We start from the raw sequence: 16675 nt of genomic DNA on the forward strand, positions 1-16675 counted from the left end.
GTGGGGACTGAGCCCTGGCTGCTGTGCAGTCACTGTGGGGACTGAGCCCTGGCTCCTGTGCAGTCACTGTGGGGACTGAGCCCTGGCTCCTGTGCAGGCACTGTGGGGACTGAGCCCTGGCTCCTGTGCTCTGGGCTGCAGAGGAGCTCATGGCAGTGTGGCTGTGCAGGCTGCTGGGACCCCCCCGGGCACTGACTGGACAGAATGCCCCGTGTGTCAGAGCATACCTTGAGCTGGAAGAAGTACTCCTGTGCCTGCTGCTGGCTGAGCCGCAGGGCCCTGGCGATGAGCGCGCGCAGCGCCCGCGCCACGTCCCCGGCCATGCGCACGTCCCCGCACACGTAGACGTGGCCCTGGCCCTGCAGCACCTCACACACCACGGCCTCCAGCTGCCTCTGCAGGACATCCTGAACGTAGATCTTAGAACAGAGAAAGGACCATCAGACGAGGTTCCTTAAGTGCTACTTGGCTCTTCTAAATTCAGGGTGGGTCTGTGCTCTAAGGTTCTAAACGCCCCATCTACTCCAGCAGAGAATAAAAATGTCTTCATCCTGCCTTTACAAGCCCCTGATTTGGAAGCTGGGCCTGTCTCTTGATTAAACTAGAGTAGACTAAGACTCCTGTATCTGGCAAAGTCTCCTAACTTTCCAGGAGAGCTGAAAAGAGGATAGCTCGAGTGCTGTTGTTTTGTTCAATCAAGATTTCTTCTACATAAAATTAATTTCTTGGTCACCGTGTCATTGAAATGGGGACAAATGGCCAGAGCCAACTGATTGTTAACTCACAGACTGATCAAATCTTGCAAAATCTAAGGTTTCTGAAAATGTTCCAGTTTCTAGTTTCAAAGCCTGTTTGCATTGGAAGTGCACTGAGGTGTTATATTTATGTAGCTTGCTTGTGCTGGAGTGCACAGTGAGATTCCCCTTCCTTTGAAGGAGTGAGGCCTTTTGTCACCTGCTCACAATACACCAAAGCAAAATACTAAAATTCTTAAGGAACATTGTTAAACAGAGTCCAGATCTCAACTTGAGGGGTGACTCTGGAAGGAGCCAACCCTTAAAGAATGAGGGAATCAGCCTTACTTTAGCTTGGTCAGGCAGTCTGGAGTAAGCTGTGTAGACCTCTTTCAGGACTCCCTTCCTCTTCATTTCCTCAGTTTCCTCTCTGTAGAGGTGATCCAGGTCTGGCTGCCGGCAGCCGAACAGCAACGTCATGTCCCCTCCTTTGATCCCTGAGAGCAACAGGGGAAGGTGTTTGTCTGAGGGGCAGTCACTGACACAGGACTTACAGAGACACAGGGGGGACCTCCAGGTCCCCAAAGCCCTCAGGAGCACCAGGATGGTCTCCAGTGGGATGGATTAGCTGTGCCAGTGCAGTGCCCAATCATGCTGGGGTGCCAAGTCTCTGTGGGGTTCCTTGGCTGGGTCTGGAGGTGTCCCTGGCTGCAGAGCCCTCGTCTGAAGGACTGAGGATGTCCCTGCTGCCAGCTGTGCTGGGCCCCCCACGGCCCCTCCACGTGACAGTCCCCATGAGTACCTCTCTGCTCCAGGTCATGGAGACGCTGCAGCCAGAAGCTCCGGAAGGGAGCAATCCCTGTTCCCGAGCCGATCAGGAGGCAGGGCTGGGCTGGCTCCTCTGGGAGATGGAATTCATTAGCACTGAAATGTAAAAATACATGCATTAGGTAATGAGTTTCTGATGGACTCTCAGTGGCAGTTTCCTGACTCAGTCTGAGCAGCACAGTCTCCAGTCTGAAGGCAGTGATGGGCTGAACAGGGTGCTGGGTGCTCCTTGTTCCCCCGGCTTTCTGTGCTCTGCAGTGGATAAGCTGACACTGAAGATGGGGTCATATGAATGGAATTATTTCAGAACTTTCTAATGATTCATGATTTTACTCAAGACATGGTAAAGGATCTCATCTCTGGAAGACAGGGGATCCCCTCTCTTCTCAGACCCAGCTATTCCAGCTTGTACTCACCAGTCACTTAATAATATGCAAAGAAAAAAGTCCACTGAAGAAGCTGAACTAAGAACTGCTATTTTTCAAAGTTTTAATCTTGGTTTTTCCCTGCACTCCCTCACTCACCTGCGTATGAAGCACAGAACTGGTTCATCAAGAGCTATTGTATTCAGCCATGTGCTGCAGACTCCATGGTGCAAAGGCCCCTCTCCATCTGAACAGAGCAAGGGAGAACATCTCTGTCAGCACTCAAAAGCTCTCCGCTTTTAAAAAAAGCAGTTTATACTTAAAATTATGGTTTTTAAATAAGTGTATGTCTAGTAATGATTTATAAACCAAGGATACACTGATGATGGTGCAGGATTTTAGCAAATCCTGGCCCAGGATGAACTGCACTGCAGTGTACTGTTCTGCAAGTATCACAATACACAGTTTTTGTTACAGATATGCTTCATGCCATATAGCAGACACAGGATTTTTCTGAACCACAATGCAGCCTAAAATATCATTTAATTAAGAGAGAAATGCAAACAACAGTTCATTACCTCTTGTCCTGTAGTTTACAACTGCAACTGTCAGATGAATCTCTCTGGCTGTCATGTCACAGGAGGAGCTGACAGAATAGTACCTGGGCTTCAGAAATGGCAGCTGAGTCAGCAAGAAGGTTGTGGAGACCTCAGCAGAGGGAAACTCCTCCAGGACCTCCATCATGTTTGGGCTGTTGTAAAACTTCCATTTATTGTATTCTTCTGTGCTCTAAAAGCCAAAGGGCATCACCACAATGTTACCAGGTCATTCTGAGTTCAGGAGATCAGGGATATTTGAAATATCCCTTATAAACAAGATTCCTGCTTTACATTCAATTAAATATGCAGGCAAATCAACAGAGAGTTCTCAAAACTTTTCCAAGACCAATACTGGGGTTTCCTAAGAAATTGTTTGATTTTTGAAAACAGAAGTCCAGGATCCCAACCATAAAGTTCTCAGACACCAGGTCTCTTGGTGAGGATGCAGAAACTGAAGCAGAATCTGTTTCTCAGCTCCCTGTTATGGGACATTCACAAAACTGTGTAGGCCCAGGTCCTGATCCCTACAGAGCTTTGCTGAGCCCAGAGGGAGGAGCCAGCACTTACCACATCTATGAGCCTTTGGTAGTTAAACCCACATCCCTCCTACTCTCACAGTACCAAATTCTCTGACAAAAATCTCTACCATCACGAGGTGAGAGCAGGCAGGCAGTGACCCACCCAGAACCACACAGGAAACACCAGATCTGAACCCTCCTGATTCCCACGCCCAAGCTGAGCCTCCAGACGACCCTTTCTCTCACCATGGTTGGCTTTCCAAAAACACAGAACATGTAACAGAGGCATAAAAATCCAGTACCATCTCTACAAAATATTCTTAAGCTTCTGCTACACAGTCAAAGGGCATCAGAGGGCCTGGTATAAAGTACTGCAAGCAGAACTCCAGCCCCAAGGCTTACCTGACACAACACTTCCAGCCTCTGTCTGTCTCCTTCTGCTGTCACCAGCTGGGAGAGTTTCTTTAGCAGTTGTTGGGAGGGTGGAGTAGTGATATCAAGCAAGTACGTCAAAGCCTCAGGGAGTGTGCAGGCTGGAATCTTTCTGTCACTGGTCCAGTAGCCACCTGGAAATGAGGGAAATAAAAGGCCACTTGGCAATGCCCATGGTATTTGACAGCTGTAGAGCTTTGCAAAACTCAGTGTCTTTCAACATATGCCTTCAGGGAGGTGCAGCAGGCCTAGACCACAGGACTCTTCTGAAAGAGGTTAATGGGAGGTTTCACACATTTTGCAGTGGGAGGATCTGACACAGAGAAGTGCATGACAACAAAACACCACTTGGAAACTACAGATCTTTAATTTGAGGAAACTATCTTTCTGTGTGCCAGAATCCCATGATTGTTCCCACTAAGATGGGGAAGATGGCCAGGACATGTAAGTCTATTTTAGGATTCTGACATGTAGCAACAATAAGCAAACTGTCAATTAATTTAATTGCAGTCAATGGCTAATTTAGCAACTGAATTACAAACAGTGTCACCTTGGGTCCCTCTGCAAACTCTGGTGAAGTCACTATGGACTGCCAGAGTGTGTAAAATCAGAATTAAGAATTATAAGAATAACTAAAAAGCAGCAACAAAATTCTACTGAAACTTAAGAAACATAGAATCAAATTCTGTCAATAAAAATTCTTAGTTATTTTAAAGAAATCTGTTCAACATCCTCTGTTATTTTGTCTAAAGAAAGCCAACTTACCATCAGTGCAGGTTTCAAGCCTGATAGTCTGATCAGCTGGGGGGGCATCGTGGACACGTGCAATGATGCCATGGACTAGTTCTGGCTGGTTGCCTGGGAAAATCCCGATGTGTTCTCCAGGCAGGTAGTGCACTTCCTGATTAGCCTCACAGGAGAGTTTAACCAGAATGGTAACACGACTGGATAGAGAAGAAGAAGAGATGAGACAGATCTTGGTTATGTTGACGGGATTTCCCTCGAACTGTGCAGAGCAGGAATAAATCTGCAGTGGCAGTTGGCAAGAGCTCCTGTATTCATCACCAAATACCAGACCAGCTTAGGGCTTCATGGAGACTTAAACAAACCAGAGTCCAGACATGTGAAGGACTTGTATCCAAACAAACCAGGTGCTGAAGTGCTGCCTGATCTGTCCCCTACACAATAAACATGCCTGGAATCAGCCAGTGGAAGTGTGGCCCCAGTGCAGACTGAACAGCTCACATACTTCTACTAAGGACAGTACAAAATTCCTACATATTTCTTAGTAACTGCAGGGAGAAGATGTTTATAACCAGGCATTTTAGATGTTTAAGATTTTAGTAAAACGTAGTATTACAATATTCAAAAGAATGAGGTGTCATACCTGGACTTTAAACTTTGAAGATTCTGTCTGAATTTCAGCTTCATGGGAATTATATCCTTGGCATGAATGCTTGAAAGAGCTGGTGAGGAAAGAGGACATGACTCATGGTAACTCTGTGGTCAGGTTTGTTTAAAATGTCTTCAAAGAATATGCAGAGAAGAACCGAACGTGGCTGGCCCTAGAATGTGACTGACCATCAGTCAGCTCTGTGTGCTCTAGTCCCTGACTAAAAGCAGTTCACCTCAGCTTTTCTTCCTCTGGGGATGTTACTGTGCTGGAAAAGATCATTTATGCAGTGTAAACCAGTGTCCTTTTTTCTCTGACCACTACCCCTCATTATATGCATTTGACCATCTAGCAGGGCCAGGAGCACTTCTGCCAAACCTTCACAGTTCAGACCCCCTGAAGCAGCAAAGAAAGAGGGAGGGGAAGGTGGGAGCAATACCTTTAGCCAGGTCCATGGGCTGAGAGTCATACACTATTCTGTAACTGGTAGGATCCCAGCTTTCCTCAGAGGTGTAGATCTCAGGCAACTGAATACTGTGTCCTCCATGGATGTTAAAAATGTCACAGGCAGCCTAGAAAAAAAACCAACACAAAAAATGAGGCTATTCACAGTAAAAAAAATAATCTTAGCATTGTCATACCCTCATGAGGAGCTATCAGCTTCACAGATTGCTATTTCCTACTGCTTCTGTTGAGTTCAGTGATGTTACAAGGCTCCAGTGAGTTCAGTTCCACTTCTATGCCAGTATAGGTAAAAAAAGTTCTACTGCAAAAAATTCTGATGTTTGATGCTACCACCCTTGTTCATACTGACCATTCCTTTACCCAAAAGGGTTCATGCAACTTCATGTGAGTATTAAAAAATAACAGAAAAGGGACTCAGTTCCCTCTCCAACTTAGGTGAGCAGTAGAGAAGAGGGGAGTTCCAAACTCATGTATAAATTCAGATGTTTGGTTTCCTTCATTTTCCCTCATTTTTATGGGAAGCTAGTGAATACTGAACTAAAATGAATGAATGAACTAAAATAGGAGCTATATTTCTAAATTCACCTTGAAAGCACTGACTGCCCAGGTGCGAAAGGCTTCTTCTTGCCCACTGAGTTCATCCCCTTCTCCGACTGGAGTGAGCTGGGAAGCCCCGAGCTGGGCCAGTTTTTGGTCAATGGCATGAGCAAAGGCACAGAACTCTGGATACATGCTGGACCCCAAACCAAACACAGCATACCTGCACATGGAAATAAAAACAGGATTGCTGTGTTAAGCTACATGAAATGCAAAAGGACTCAATAACATGCAAACCAAACAACAAAGTATTTTTACCTAATTTTTTTTCTCAGCAGTTTCAGTGTGAACAAGGAGTTCTTCAAGGTCTGCATAAAAATTCATAAAATACTTAAGGTTAGGAAAATACCCCAATTTAAAACAGAAGTGCAACCCTGATTAATATCTTACTCAAGGACATGAGACAAATGAAAGGGTTGTCTTTGGTGTCAGTCTTTGAGCTGAGTCTCATACACACTTCTGAGTGGAACATTACCTTTCCGTTACCTGGAGAATCTCCATTTCCAAAAGTGCTTGTAACCACTAAAAGAAGTGTTTCTTTTTCCAGGTCACAAATATTGTACTCATCCATGCACAGAATCTGGAAGGAATAAAGCTCATGAGACACTGTTAGCAGACGTAAGAGCCTTAGATAGCTCTGGTGTCAGACGTATGCTGACCAAACTGACATGGCATTATGCTAGATGAATACAAAACCAAAGTTCTAGTCCAACTTCTATTTACTGAACATTCAAAACATAGGTCTGGAGAAGCCAAATTTCTTCCTCCATGCAGTGTGGATGATTTACACTCCTTACCCTGGTGTTGAAGGCACAGTTGAAGAGGCTGCACAGGGTGTTGGCGAGTGTTTCTGATTTCCCCGTCTCTGTTGCAAAGATTACAGTGACCTTGGCCCTGGTGGCCATTGCTTGTCGCATGAGTGAGGATGCAAAGAGGACAGCCCTGGGGAAAGAGAACCATATGTAATAATTGATTCACAAACAAGCTAGGAAACACTGATCTTGAGCAAGGCTGTTCCTTGGAAGATGGTGCAGAAGCAGCACACTCTAGATAGGCCTGAACAAGAACCTTAGATATGAATGTGTGGACAGGTAAGGCTGTGATTCAAACAACTCAGGTGGTCCCTACTGTAATAATTGATCTTTTTTTAAAGTAGAACAGAAACACCACAAGAATAGAATAGAATAGCTGGACAAAGCATGAGGAGTCTGATTTGAGCAACTTACTTTGCCAGCATGCTAAACTTTATTTCTTTTTTCTTTGGCCTCCGGGTCTCATCACGCCACACATGTGTTTTCCATGCATCCACCTTTAAAAAAAAAGTTAAGCTTTGACAATTTGTACACGAATTTGTATATCTTTGAATTTGTACACAATTTGTATATCTCTGAAGGGCCAGATCAAATAGAATCTGTATATACAATCCACTGAGTACAAATACAGGATCAGTCTCTGTAGCATTAAACTGCATTTTACTTAAAGCCAGAGAATTCAACAGAACTAACATCACCTTTCACATACAATAGCTCCTGTCTGCTATTTCTGAATCTCTCCAGTGAACTTTAATTACCCAGGCCTTGTCACCCAGACTCCTTCAGGTCTCATATTGCGTCTGGACTGCTGAGCTCGTCTACTAGATTCAGCTTTTGGTTTTGATGATGTGTACCTGGTAGTAATAGAAGGGGGTGAGGACATAGTTCAGCATCTCCTGGTGGAACACGGGCGTTATGCTGCCTGAGATGGGAGGCACGATCCACACCCAGTCGGCCGGGCAGCCGCCCCGCGCGCGGTACTCGCTCTGCATGTACTTCAGGAAGGACTCGGAGGCCGAGTGGTGATCCATGATAGTCACATTCTGCTTCTAGAATAATTGCAAAAAGAAAAGCATACATTGAAAAGCCTATTCTGCTCCTCTACCTGATGTATTTAAAGTAATCCTCTTGCTTTGGTTAATATTTCAAGGACTTTACTCAGTGCTGGGAAATAATTACTATCAGATAATAATTACAGATACAGACTGAGGCGCAGGCCTTTGATTAAGGACTCTTATATCTTTTCCTTAACATCAGCATTTCCCTCTCCCACACTGGGAGTGCATGCTGTAAAGCCTCTGATTCACTTTTACCCAATTCTCATATTGTCATGATATATTAAATAAACTGGAATTGAAAATAAAATATATTAATCCAATGGCTTTACATAGGTTTTGACACATAGATAAGTGTCTTAAAAGGATGAAAAATCTTGCCCTTAACTCCCTTTTGTTTTTCTCTCCCTTCTGTCTTCACCTGAGAGGAAATATGGATTTCTCTACTTTCCCAGGTGTAAATCAAGAATAAGTCTTGTAATCTCCACTGAGTATTGGGCTATTGGCACTACATTTGTATAAAGTTGTTGCAAGTGAGAGGAAAAAGGGACACTCAGTGTTCAGTGTCTCTCCCACACTCATTGACTCACCTGGAAGCTATGAAGCACAGCCACATTGATCTCTACAACAGCCCGGTCCTTCCATAACGATGATAGTTTGTTTGTTTCCAGTCCCATTCTCCTCCCTACCTCCTACGGGTGAAAAAGGGAGAGAATAGGGAAAAGCAAATTTACTATATGGAACTTTGACCCCATGATTTATCTACCTCATCACCCTAATATGCAGGAAAAATTAGTCCAGAAGGAGGAAGAATTAGTCTCATGCTGGGAAAGTGATGGCAGCAGAAACACCTGAGATCAAAGGTAAACTTGGATTTTGGAGTTGTGGTTCCCGAGGCTATTCCAGTTTCATAAAGGGAGTGGTTCTCTCCCATCCCCACAAACACTGGTAGTGTCTCCTTTCCAAAACAAGTTAATTCCCCCTGCAGACCAACCCCCTTCCACCCGAGCAGGTACCTTCAGGATGTTGTAGCGCTGCACGTCACAGAAGTCTCGCACTCCTATCTCTGTGCCCATGTACCAGCCGTTGAAGGGGCACGCGGTGAACTCCAGGCCCCCCGCCTCCAGCAGCATGTTGGACACGGCAGGCAGCGCATACCACCTCAGATCCAGGTCCTTGAACCACTCGTACCTGCCAAACCGCCACTTTGGTTCATTTTGGTGGGTCTTTTCCTCCTTAAGGCAATAACCACAAAAGCCCAGGAAGACAAAGAATACCAGTTCCAGAAGGAATGACCCACAGAGCAGGGTCTGCAAAGCTCACAGCAGTTTTCAGTGCAGTAACTGAGAATTTCCTGCTACAGAAACTGCAGAACCATATTACAGAGTTCTGCAAACTGCAGGCCAGTTCCAAAGCAAACAAGAATTAAAAACCAACGAGAGAAAGGCAACAAACACTTTGTTATGAGTGAAGCTGTATTTTACTTGTGTATTACACTGGCATAAGAAATGATGATTTTTAAAATTCTGAATATGACTGAAATGTAGATGGGGGAAAAAAAGATTTCCAATAAAACTGCTATTGGCTTCCTTAATTTAAAATCTATTTCATTTTTCTAACAGGCATTTTACCTTTCAGGACAATTTACCAACATTTCATCCTGACAAAGAACTCATAAAGTGACTGCAACAGGCACAGCCCAACAACCTGCCAAGGTGAGGCAGAGGCAAAAATGCAATTATCTAAATCTTGCATGCTTACTTTGGATGCTCCATTGGCACTTCAAGGACAATTTCTGGAGGTATTTCAAATATTTCTGGGTCTTGGCCGTTTGCTTGGAGGACAAGTGGAAGTACATCAAAGCGGCCATATTTCGGCTTCCACCCAAGCTCGATACACAACTGCAAATACAGAAAGTATATTTTGTGTTTCTTTCAGGTTTCCCCCTCCAGATTTAAGACAGAAGAATTTGAACCCCCTAAAACCTGCTGAGGTAAATTGTAAGCGATAAAGGTTATCCTTCCCATTCAAACAGTGTTGAGACATTTGTTGAGGTACTGTTTGTGTCCTTGGTCGTGTCCTGACAGGGCAGTATTAGCTCACCCTGTTCTGAGATGGAGGACAGTATTTTACATCAGGACTGTACGAAATTCCTGCACCTCGAACCTGTGGGACAGAGCATCCCATTCACTGCTCACCTCCCTACCACTCTGCATCAACACGCAAGGAACAAACCCAGGAGCTGGGTTAGCCCTGCTGGGAGCAGTGAGGCTGATGGGCAGGTACCTGTGTGAACTCTGCACTGGCAGGGTCTCCCAGCACGGCCCCCCCGGGCAGGCGGTACCCGGCGTAGCGGACCAGCTGGCTGTTCCACACCCGGAAATCGTGGTGCCCGTCCGTCCGCTGCGGGAACACCGTGATGGCTGATCTGCACGAGAGACAGGCACACCCCTCACACCACGACACCAAACACGAGACAGGCACACCCCTCACACCACGACACCAAACACGAGACAGGCACACCCCTCACACCACGACACCAAACACGAGACAGGCACACCCCTCACACCACGACACCAACCACCGCCTCATTTCTGAGATATATATTGTTACCAACAGAAAATATTTTGTATTTCTAAAATAAACATCAGTAGAAATAAAATCATTCATCCTCTCTACCCACCTCCCCAAATCTCAAATTGTCTCTTTTCCCCAGGAATCGCGAAAGGTTTTGCGACATCAACCATGAAAGTTAAAAATTTCAAAATGGCCGATGGGTCACATTAGAAGAACATATAAAAATACCAGGAGAATTAAAAGCAGAGACGAGTTGTCAAAATATTTAGATAAACCATTCAGGTATTTTTGATGCCAGATCTGGATGTGATTTTTGTAGTGTAAAGTTAAAATTAAAGAGACCTACCTTATATTCCCATTGTTTGTGGCGTACTGAATATGACGACAGATATGCTCAAACATTTCCTGTGCTGTTTTACAGTCCCGTGCATCGAACACCTGCATGTTTCCAACAGAAATGTAAAGAACAAAACTTACTTTGAAACAGTAATGAAAGCTTGTTATTTTTCCTGTGCATTTAAGGAAAGGAAAGATTGTAGCTTCATTAGGAAAGGTTCATTTTTATAGTCTTTATATGCATCATTTTCACACACAACAATCCTCCAAGGACCAAAACATGCACCTGGTTCCATGACATACCTGGCTCCTGTACTCACACTCCCACATGTTTTTATTCAGCTATGAAAGAGAACTACAAAAAATGATCTTATGATATGAATACTAGGGAGTCCTCCTCGGAGCAATGGCACGTTCTACCAAAGTAAAGGACATTCTTCCAATTCCCAGCAGAGACTATTTGGTCCATAACCTCTGGATCCTCAGCTTACCTGTAGATTGGACCACTGGATTCTCCCAATGCACCTGGGTGCATTCCTCCAGGCTTGTTTGGTAGCAAAGGTCAGCTCATCCTTTGTCAGATGGTAGGTTCCTGTAGTTTCTATCTCCCTGGTCACTGTTTCCAGCCGGCCTGGGTATTCTTCCATTTTTGGTCTTTTGAACAGGAAACAGCCATGAAAAGAAACAATGAGAATTTCATGACTTAGAACTGATTCAAAGTGCAGACATTCTCTTTATGTTCAGGGTCAAGAACACCCCAGACATTGCTGAAGCCATGAAGCTTGTGAGCATCCTTCTGCACGAGCAGACTTCCACTGGCAGCACTGCTGTTACCTGCCTGAATGCAAGGGAGAGGATTTCCAGGGAGGGCATTGCCATCTGGGTAGGCTGAGATAGGAAAAGTCTGAATAAACACTGAGAAACCTGTTGCTGTTATAAATCTGCACTCGCTGCATGTAGACATAAATGACTCTACCCTTTATGAAAACCTCCACTGCCTCACAAAGGCAGCAGTTTCACTGGGCTGCAGGTGCAGAAGGCACTGTCACTGTCCCCCACCTCCCTCCACTGCACCCCACTCCTGTCCCCAGGCACAGCTGTCATCCAGTGCAGCTCTGGGGGCTGAGAGTTTGACCAAAAGGCAGAGGGGATTCCAGGTAATGGGATGAGTTAAATCCACAGGACTCTGACTGAGAACTGCAGAGGAGAATTGTTTCTGGCTTTAGAATTTCAGGACTTCTGTCCCTATGGACTGTGAATGACAGTTCACTGGCCTCATGAAGAAGCTAACACACTAGAAATTTCAGTAGTGACACCATGCTTTCACCACCCAACACATGCATGAATTTTTCACAGGCTTTTCTGTGAAGGTTTTCAGTTTAAATTTGGATTTTGTAGATTAATTTGGAAAAAAAAATTGTCAAATCACAAGCAAATGAAAACCAGAGAACAGGTGAGCTTTGTGCCAAAGGTAGGATGACAGTGACTGTCCTCTCAAAGTTCCATTATTGTCACAGGGACACAGCTCTTCTGAGCAAAGTAAGTAGGATTTTCATTCCTGAGAGGAAGTGCTGAGCAATTCCTTTGTCAGGGAAACCAACTCTAAAATTCTTTAGTTTGATAACAGAGAGTGAAGTCAAAACATTAGAAAATATCTATCACAGCACAGACAAAAATTGTTTTGTTGGCTTACAGACAGAATGAAAATAGCCTGCACTGTCTGAGAGTTTTCACATTTTCAGCAAGATGAAAGATCAAGGGCAAGCATGTAAGATACTGTAAGTCAATGTGATCAAACAGCCACGAGCAGAGACACAGAGATGTGGCAAGTACAGCCTGTGTGTATGACAGGCACTTTCAGAAAGATTCAGAGGGAAGAAAGCTTTGTAGAAGAGTTCAAAGCATCTAAAGAAGTGGCCACTATTTGGGTGAGTCCCTTTGAAAGTTTGATAATGTTTTCTGATGGGATGAGCAAACACTGAATTGTTGCTTGAAAGCTCGTCAGGTGAAATGTCACTGCAAACTCTTGCACCTCAACCAGCTGTTCCAGCATTTCCTGCAACAAGATGCCTCTGGACCAGGACCATTTTTGTGAGAACCTCTTGGCATGCTCACTGAGCTTATGCTGATAGCACAGAGCAAGGCTGAGAGCCAAGACTGGCCTTCCAATATTTGGCTAAAGCCTTGAAAGGAACACAGAGAAAAGGTACTTGGAACAGCACAGACAAAACACATCATCCACATTATTCACGTCTCAGACTGATCTGAGTGGAGCTAATCCCAACCCATGCCAAGAAAACAGCAGGTAACACTCTGTAAGAGAGCCCTCAATGCACTGGGATGTAGCACACTCCAAAGGGATAGGGCTGAGCAGTGCATGGTACAGAGTCCACTCCTGTGTTCCCAACCCCCTGCACTGGCACATAGAGCATATGAAGTTCAGGGGTAGTTTTATTTAGCTTTTCTAACAGTCCTTATGTAGTTTTTAAATGCATGCTATGCAACAGGAACCTCCTCGAGTCTCACACATAGGTAGGGAGAGGACTTTTTTACACCAAAAATAAAGGTAAATTGGCTTACTCTTTAAATGAACTGTAGTACTGCTTGACAAAGTCTATTGCCTGAGGCAAAAGCTCTTCCAGTGGAACTGGCCCATCTCTGGTACCTCTCACCTGGCCCTTCGGGGTCATGAGTGACCCTTGGCAGGCTTTGGTCCGGCAGTTGATAACCTGAAAAACAATAAAATGTCAAAACCCAATGTTGCACTCTGTATTTTTTAAAAGTGCTGAAAAATTCCTGTTCAGATTTCTGTATTTCACCTCCTTTGCTGTCAGGTGTAGTGTGTCAAGAAAGCTGGATCCATTTTCCAAGTTTCTTATTCTTAAATGTCTTGGACATCTTGATATTTGGTTTGAAACTTTGATATCACTTTGAGGGAAGTTCTGGACAGAGAAAAGATAGAAATATATACTGTCTTCAGATCTATTAAACATCTTGAAGTTTCATTTTAAAGTTTATTTGACCATTAAAAGGCAACAGATAAATTCAAGAAACTAGATATGTGATTTGCTCCAACATGAATATGTATTTGACTACAAAACTATTGAGCTAATCAACAGTTTGACAGGAAATAGGGGAAAAAAGTATTTTTGTACTAATCAAAAAGTATCTGCCACTGCAAACACCTTTATAATTTCAGTAAGGCCTTGCCTCTGAACATAATAGTTGCAGTCTCAGGAAAATAGTGCACCAGGCAATTTTAGAGACAGGACAGGTTTGTTACTAAAGGCTGGGTCTGCAAAGGTGAATAAAGGAATCAGCCACCCCAATCCCCACAGGCTCACCTCTTCCCTTAGGTCTTACCCAGGCTCCCTTTAGGTCAGAAAAGAACTTTCACCCAAAGATCTCCCAGCAGCCCTAACCTCCTGCAACCACAGTCAGGCCTCACAGAGAACTCTGAGCAGTTTTGAGCAGCAAGCCCCACTCCTGAGCTGTTACTATCAAACAAAGATGCTGGAACACACCTCTCCCTCCTCCCTGGCCTGTGCCGAAGTCACGACGGGCAGCACCTTGATCTGCTTCTTGCTCGGATCATATAATTTGGCATCATCCTTTTCTAAGCTTTAAAAGGGAGAAAGAGAATTTAGTATAAGGTGACATGCTTGGGTTTGATTAGTTTTGCCCTCAGCATCAGCAGGGAGATGCTCAGCACTGTCTCTGAAAGTTGTGCTGAGCCCATAAGCCAAGCAGGGAGGGGAGCAGTGGACCAGGAGTCAAAAGGAAAGCCAGAGTATCACCCTTCCCAGGGCACTGTGTGGGAAGGAAAACAACAGATATGAAACCTGAAATAATTAACAGCTCGCAGACTGAGAAATTTGAGATGCATCTGCAACTTATTTTATAGAGTACCTTGTATGAATCGCATCACAGAAATACTTTACCAACTTAATTACAGCATAAATAATCACTTTGCTATTTTTATAGCACACAAATGCCTTCTGATAATACATGAAACCATTATAATACCAAATAAATTTAGAACTATGAAAGATAAAGCAAGATGATTTATATCCTCAATGACTGTATAACTTAAACACAAAAGTTTAATGTCCATTACCAAGTAACAGCACCCAGGGACCCCCAGGGACAATATTCTTTTGTTAATATTATTGTTTTGGAAACACATTACACATTTGGGTTCTCCAGAACCCAAACTACTTAATATCTTCCCTTTTCAAATGAAAAACAAACTATGAAACTATTAAAGGACCAGGATCTTACCCACGGATCTTCCTATTTTTCTCCACGTTGTTATTGAAATCCTTCTCTCCAGAGTACTGGCTCCTGGCAGCACGAGATTTGAACACAAACTGCCAGGGGCACAGCATTTTGTATGCTTTACTTGTGGTCTTAGTTCACAGTGCTGAAACCTTGTTCTGTGTGTTATGGGAACACTTCTGAGGACAGAGAAAACCCAACAAGGTCAGTTTTTACCCAAGAGGGTAACTCCCTTTAACATCACTTAGAAACTCCCCAGACTAACTGATCTGACCTAGCTAACATCCTGTTTTTAAATGACAATTGCTTGACACTCAGAGTAGGGATACCTAAACTACCACTGCTTTGTCAGTGTAATGCTGCAGCCATGTATTAATCTAAAATACTGGCAAGAGAATTTCAAATGTCCCCCAGTCGTGTAAAGCAGCAAAAATCGGAGTCTGAGCAGACCAAGGTTAGAAAAGGGATGTGAAATGTTGCTGTGTTATCCACACATCACACAGTAATGAAGAAAGAGAGAAAGAAAGAAAGAGAGAAAGAAAGAAAGAAGAAAAGAAAGAAAGAAGGAAGGAAAGAAAGGTTAGAAAAGAGAAACAAAGAGAAAAAAGGAGGAAAAACCCCCAAAAAACATAAAAACAATACACAAAGAGAAAAAGGAGGAAAAGGAAAAAAAATTAAGAAAAAGAGGAAAAATAATAATAGGGAAAAAAAAGAAAAAAGAAGAAAGAGAGCAGACTCACATTTCCCTTCACTGCATCAGAGTAAGAACCTGCTTTGTGTTCTGCATCCCAGGGTTCTGTGGATAACATTGACAGTGTTACCTGTTATATGCACAAACCTTTAAATCAGCAGAAACGGGGGACAAAGTTTTCAGAGCAGCTAGACAGCTCGGGATAGAGCAGGAGACTGAGTCCAACACTTTGTTCCTAATACAGAAAGAAAGATACAGTTTGTCATATAATTACTTCACCTGTGAGCTGCAGTAAATGAATGACAGAATGAACAACTGGCCACAGTGATTCTTACCGGGCTCTGTGAGGTGCTCCCAACCCTGCCAGAAGAGGCTCTTTGTCAAAGTTTCTTGACTTTAATCTCTCAGGCTCTGTATCCCTCCTGGGAGGCAAAAGCATTTTATACTCCAGACCATGTATGCAAAACAGCTGAGTAAGGCTGGACATGGAGACTGAAAAAAAAGGGGGATTCCCAAAATGTCCTGTATTGGAGAAGTGGAGGGTGTGTGGCTGAGCAGCATTACATAACCTGTGTGAGGAGGGCAGGGCAGCCACCAGCTCCTGATGCTGGAGCATCCCATCCTTCCCCTGCTGCCACAGCCCAAATTCCTGCCTGTGCTCCACGGGAACGGCAGGGGATCACCTCAACACCGTTTGCAACCTTGCACAAGTGTTAAAATTAAAATAAATAAATCCTGAAAGGCTTCTTACAGCTTGAGCACTGTGTGGCCAGTCTCCATGCCTGTACATTACCTACAGCTGCAGGAAGAGAGTGAGCAACTTCAAGAGAAATTTTAGAGCCAAAGAACTTTACAGTGTGGGCCAGGAAAGCATTTAATCAGGTGATTGTAACTAAGGACAGGTATTTTATATTTTACAAAACTATACTCCCTCCTTACTTTTGGTCAAGTTTAGTCAACAGAGTATGTGCAGAATTCCTTGCTCTCAGGAGCTG

General features: G+C 44.0%; 2 protein-coding genes across 4 annotated transcripts in view; both read right to left on the minus strand.

Moving 5' to 3' along the window:
- Window positions 1-28: 28 nt before the first annotated feature.
- NOS2 (nitric oxide synthase 2) lies at window positions 29-15140 on the minus strand. The gene is made up of 25 exons (XM_017821623.1): window positions 14993-15140; window positions 14236-14332; window positions 13531-13653; window positions 13292-13440; window positions 11203-11365; window positions 10722-10813; window positions 10085-10226; window positions 9560-9699; window positions 8815-8989; window positions 8389-8490; window positions 7598-7792; window positions 7158-7240; window positions 6729-6873; window positions 6407-6511; window positions 6190-6239; window positions 5920-6094; window positions 5309-5441; window positions 4864-4942; window positions 4242-4420; window positions 3447-3610; window positions 2506-2716; window positions 2087-2174; window positions 1537-1658; window positions 1083-1231; window positions 29-419 (listed from the first exon to the last, which is right to left on the minus strand). The coding sequence occupies exons 1-25, from the start codon at window positions 15097-15099 to the stop codon at window positions 30-32; spliced, it is 3558 nt and encodes a 1185-aa protein (XP_017677112.1). The 5' UTR covers window positions 15100-15140; the 3' UTR covers window position 29.
- An 874-nt stretch (window positions 15141-16014) lies between these two features.
- Window positions 16015-16675, minus strand: part of LYRM9 (LYR motif containing 9) — a 43868-nt gene continuing 43207 nt past the window's right edge. Inside the window, exon 11 of one of the 3 annotated variants that reach the window (XR_001875906.1) lies at window positions 16015-16102. Coding sequence is in view for 1 of the 3 variants with exons in the window: in XM_017821631.1 (XP_017677120.1) it covers window positions 16077-16102 (26 nt within the window). In the remaining 2 variants the exon portion in view is untranslated. Of the gene's footprint in view, window positions 16173-16675 lie in introns of all 3 variants that reach the window. The other 2 variants (XM_017821631.1, XR_001875908.1) reach the window with 2 other exon arrangements.

Source organism: Lepidothrix coronata, unplaced genomic scaffold, assembly GCF_001604755.1.
Source record: "Lepidothrix coronata isolate B3197 unplaced genomic scaffold, Lepidothrix_coronata-1.0 Scaffold91, whole genome shotgun sequence".
Lineage (NCBI taxonomy): Eukaryota > Metazoa > Chordata > Aves > Passeriformes > Pipridae > Lepidothrix > Lepidothrix coronata.